The following is a 4,964-nucleotide window of genomic DNA, read 5'->3' on the forward strand; positions in this document are numbered from 1 at the left end:
ATTTTAAAACTACCTGTTAAAACTCAGAATAATTATTTCTAAACTTTATTGCCAATAACTATGAATCCCTGGTGCCAGTGGCAACTAATGATATTGAAAGCAGTCACCCTTTCTTAAAAGGATCTCTTAAGAAACTATCTTTTAACTCAGGCAGTGTAAAAAGCCCTTTAAATTCTACCACTATTAAAGTTTTTTTTAAAAAGTACACAACACACTGGTGCGTACGTAAATAAATGTCTACGTGTGCAGGCCTGGCACACACCTGCCTGTGCATACAACAGACACTCAAATGCTTTTATCAAAATAGCTCCGCAAAACGTTCCCAGAAGCAATGAAAAAGATGTATCAAACAGCTACTATCCTGGAGACAATTGTTTGGGGAATGTTAAGGTTAAAGTCACAGGAAACAGCTGGATGCTAGGTCTGAGATGTTTGCAAGTCTTGGAACTCTAACAGCTCCTTACATGCCAGACATCACCTGAATTCTAAAATAAAATGTTTTCATTAAGTTCTCTTCCCACCAAATTTCTTTAAAGTACCAAAAAGTCCGATGTCAAAAATCTTGAAGAATGACTCCCCATCGGAAAAAAAAAGTTTTAGGTACTAAAATATTGACCTATTCCTAAACTGCCTGGAAGTCATCCTTTGCCTCGGGTCCCAGTGTGCAAAGCTTTATCAGTTATCTAGCTTCGAAGGAGTTACCAGATGAAATGCAGTTGGTAAACAGTAGCAGTTAGCACCTGTGTAGAAACCATACTATCAGTTGTTTTATTGTAAATTTAAGTTTGAAAAACTGGAGGAGGTGGGGGGGGGGAATTCCAAAAAACAGACTGAAAAATAAAACCATTTATGTAAGTGGCAAGGGTAGTCCATGTGTTGTGGTTATAATTCAAACTCTCAAGGACCGCCTGCCAATAAAGTACACAAACATCCTTTGTATTCTAAACACCTGCTTGTTTAGCTGTGTATTCCTGTGGCTACAAAATCAGAATTTAATCTTACAGGGAGAAATCAATTTCCAAATTTATTTGGAACTACTGATTTCAAGTAACCTAGATTGCATATTTCCAGTGTGAACATGTTTACATGAATACCCCCCCAAAGTCACTATATGTTAATACGTTACTTGTGTAGAGAAAAACAAAATTTTCCATTTTTAATTTTCACTGAAAAACCATGTTGTCCTCCTACAGCCAAAGAATTAAAAACAAGCTTTATCATATGGGGTAGTGGAGTAACCTACACTCCAGCATTCAACGTTCATTTGTTTCATTTAGGTTCTTAGTACTTATCTGAAATAAGTCTGAAAATGAGGAATCAAAAACTCAGCATTTCAATTTCAGAATAAAAATTCAAACATACCTTTTGTTGAATTCCAGCTTAAGTGATTTTTATGTAAATCTTGCAGCTGACGAAAGGCAAAAAGCAACCAATCTCTGTGCAGTGATTATAGCCTGGTGGTTAAGGCTACGGGTCACCTGCCCCAGGGTTTTCTAATTGAACAAGGAATCCATGGGGCAAAATAACTGTTTTTCAAAGGTGGGCCAGAATAGAACATTTATATCTTCACTTCAACAGGGAAGCAGTGAAATGTAATCCTTTGAGTATCATTCTTTTTGGTTGATGTTACCTTTGTCTCTTATCCTCATTTCATTAGCCTGGGAATGTGTCCATGTTTTCACTTTAGAACTTTTGAAAAATCATGTTACCCCTGTGTTTATCTTCCAACACCTAAATATGTATACACAGATCATCTTCACTCCTTATCAAATGTTTTTCAGCATGACCAGTGTGCAACTGACATTCACATGGCTTACAGAAACTAAGTCTTCTGAGAAATATATTTCTTTTAGCTGAACCTCTGTAATCATGACAAGAGATTAATTAAAATGCCAAGATAAGAAACAATTTATTATAGAGAGAAGAAAAATTTCTCATCCAAAATATAGAAATCTGTACAACTTTGCCACAATCAATATACATGAACTGTACAAATTTACACCAGTTCATAATTTACCAAATAAAAGATGACTAACAAAGTTCACAAAATAGATGGTGGTTTGTGGAAAAGACTTTTTACCCAATTAAGTACAAGGAAAGTTACAAACCAGACCTCCACTTTCTAAAAATAAGAAGTTTACTCAGTCTTAGAAAACTACAAGCTAGCAAATGTACAGAGAGCTGGCTGGTGCTAACACCACAGTTGAGACAGTGTCTTTTTAAGGGTCTTTTTTAAAGCCTGTTGCCAAGGCAGATTCTGGTCACTTGCTACTTTCAAGGCCAAAAACATAATACAAGGTCTGACCATTTCCCCAGGTCATGCTTACTAGTTTGTCTTATGTACATTTATACATATTTAAGTGCTAGGTAAAAATCTTGTCATAAAATTTCCAGTACTACCATGTTTAAAATGTTGAGCTTTCCTATTGAGCTGCCAGAAAGGATAACAACTTTAAGTGTCATAGTGCAAATTTTCTCTGCAAGTTCTACTGCAGAGAAAGGTTCTTTGAAACACAGATTTGCGTTAAAGGGACTGATGTAAAAATTTAGGTATCATGTCTGGGAGAAACTAAAACCACCCTAGGACTTCACTCCCTAGCAAATAAGGTGATCATTCACTTGGACTCACAGGCTATTAAATCATTGAAAGGTACTGTCCAAACTATGGCACTGTCACTTAAAAATTTTTTTTACCACTCTATCTTGTGCCAGATCTTCACAGCTGTGACATGGTTTAAATTCCATAATCCATCCCCAAGAGGAGCCCACCCAAAGCAAAAATCAAATTTATCCATCCATTATAAGATGATGCATCCATAGACTATATCTTAACCTGATACAGTCATCATATTGTAGTTTTTGGAAGGGCTTGTTCTGCCCAAGAGAAGTTCCTCCTTACAGCTGATTCTGCTGTCTACCATTTGCACGTTGGTGCTGTTTTGGGTGCTACCTCCTGCTGGTGAGGCTTCGTACAGCACACAGATGGAGCCATCCTCTCCAATTCTGTAGGACACTTCGTAAGGATCAACCCAGAGTGTGAGTTCACTTGGGAGAAGCCTGAACAGCTCCTGACTGCTCAGTCCAATCCGCTGTGCTGCCTGTCCAATCAGAGGATCCATTTTATGGTTGATGCGAATACAGCGGTAACCTGATCCCTTGCAGGGCTTTTCTGGGAACCAGTGATGTTTATAATGTTCTATAGAAGAAAAGAACAGAGAAAACAATGCTTAGACACCGTTACTGCTGGTTCCCGCCGTAGTTTCCTTCTTCCGCTGGCTCCTTGGAGTGAAAATGCGAACTATCAACTTTTTTAAATGCCCAGCATCGCGTTCGCGGCTGTGCGTGTGCGGGGATGGGAAACGCGGGCCGGGTTTTAGAAATAGCAGTAGTACGGGACAAAACAATCTCCGGGAACCAACCGGTTGGGCCGCCAAAACGGGAATCAGGCGCGCAGCCTCCGCCAGCCGGGAGCCTGTTTACTTTCCCCACCCCACCCCAGACGCACACAATGGGGTTTACAGCTTTGGAGGAGAGAAGCGCCACCAGACTGTTAACCCCGAAGGGAAGTAAAACAACCAACCCTAAACCACGCTCTGGGCAGGGCTGTAATTGTACCGGTGACAAATCCGATGATTAATGGGAAGGGGTAGGAGGAGGGGGGAGACGGCACGTCCGTCCCGGGCTGGCTTCGGGGCAGCGGCGCGCTTTCCCACCCCGGGGCCGGGCCGCCGAGCCCGCAACGGTTGGACGGGATTGGGGAAAGGGGGCGTCGAACCAACCCCAGCCCCGCGGCTCCTTTGTCCCCCAAACCCGCGGACCGTCCGAAGACCACAGCTCCAGACTCGGTCGGCTTTAGTTTCTTTGTTGTGCGTCTATTTTCTTCTCCCCTCGGTTTGCCAGCCGTGGGGGGAGGAGGGAGCGCCCTCGGCCCAGCCCCCAAACCCTCCTCGGGACCCGCCGTTAGCGACCGCCCAGCGCGCCAGCCACCGTCCCGCGGCCGGACCCGAGCGCGGCGCCACCGAGACTCCCGCGGCCCCGACGGCTCGGCCCGGGGATGTGCGGCGGCGTTCCCCGGCGCCCATCGCCCTCCCGCCGTGGTCTGCTCACCTGCCAGCAGCTCCTGCAGGCTCTGGCTGAAGGTCTGCAGCTGTCGCTCGCTCGTGAGCCCCTTGGTGCGGAGGAACTTGGAGATGAAGGACACGGCGGCGGCGATCTCGCCTATCATGGTGGCGGCCCGGGTGTAGAAGGGATGCATGGGGGCGGCGGGCGGGGGCGGCCCGGGGCGGCCGGGGCTCGGCGGCGCGACCCCGACGGCGGAGCGGCCACCCCGGGCTCCCTCACAGGTCAGAGGGCTGAGAGAGAGAGAGAGGGCGTGAGGCGCGAACGGCTACTTTTTTTCTTTCTTTATAGTAAAAAAGTTATTTTTGAGGTAGGAGGCGGCAGGAGGGAGGAAAAGATGAGCGACGGCGGCCTCGTCACATCGCTCGGACCTCCCCAGCCGCCTCCGCCTCCAGCTCCGCAGCCTCCGAAGGTTCGAACAATTGCATTTCCAGCTTAGACCGGCAAAGAGAAGCAGAGGCCGTGCATCACTTTTTATAGCGCCGCGGAAAGGAAGTGGCGTGGCGGGAGCGTGACGGCCGACTCCAGCCATTCCGGAGATCGCACCATTGTGACGCAAGCAGATTCGGAGCCGGAGGGGGCGGGAAAAAGGGGCCAGGGGGCGGGCCCATAGACCGGGAAGAGAGGGAGGAGCTGACGTAATCCGCTTGTAAACAAATAAACCCCCGAGTGGCAGCCGGAGAAGGGGGAGCAGTGGCGGGGGACGGAGGAAACAGGGTGCGCGTGTGAAAGCCCCGCCCCCAGCCCTCGCCCCTCCTTCTCGCTTCAGCAAGTCTAGGCGCCGCGCCAGCGCGTCTTCTGAAGGAGTGCGCTGCCCAGGCTCGCCTGCAAGGAGGCTTAATGCT

General features: G+C 46.9%; 1 protein-coding gene across 1 annotated transcript; it reads right to left on the bottom strand.

Annotated features, from left to right (window-relative positions):
- Positions 1-1,884: 1,884 nt before the first annotated feature.
- BTG1 (BTG anti-proliferation factor 1) lies at positions 1,885-4,577 on the bottom strand. Its single transcript, XM_004269546.3, has 2 exons — positions 4,108-4,577; positions 1,885-3,196 (listed from the first exon to the last, which is right to left on the bottom strand). The coding sequence occupies exons 1-2, from the start codon at positions 4,253-4,255 to the stop codon at positions 2,829-2,831; spliced, it is 516 nt and encodes a 171-aa protein (XP_004269594.1). The 5' UTR covers positions 4,256-4,577; the 3' UTR covers positions 1,885-2,828.
- Positions 4,578-4,964: the final 387 nt, after the last annotated feature.

This window comes from Orcinus orca, chromosome 11 (assembly GCF_937001465.1).
Source record: "Orcinus orca chromosome 11, mOrcOrc1.1, whole genome shotgun sequence".
In the NCBI taxonomy this organism is placed as follows: domain Eukaryota; kingdom Metazoa; phylum Chordata; class Mammalia; order Artiodactyla; family Delphinidae; genus Orcinus; species Orcinus orca.

Coding starts and splice junctions, on each gene's coding strand:
- BTG1 (XM_004269546.3), bottom strand. CDS start 4,255: ATGCATCCCTTCTACACCCGGGCCGCCACCATGATAGGCGAGATCGCC. Junction 3,197..4,107: donor CCTGCAGGAGCTGCTGGCAG/GTGAGCAGACCA, acceptor TTTCTTCTATAG/AACATTATAAACATCACTGG.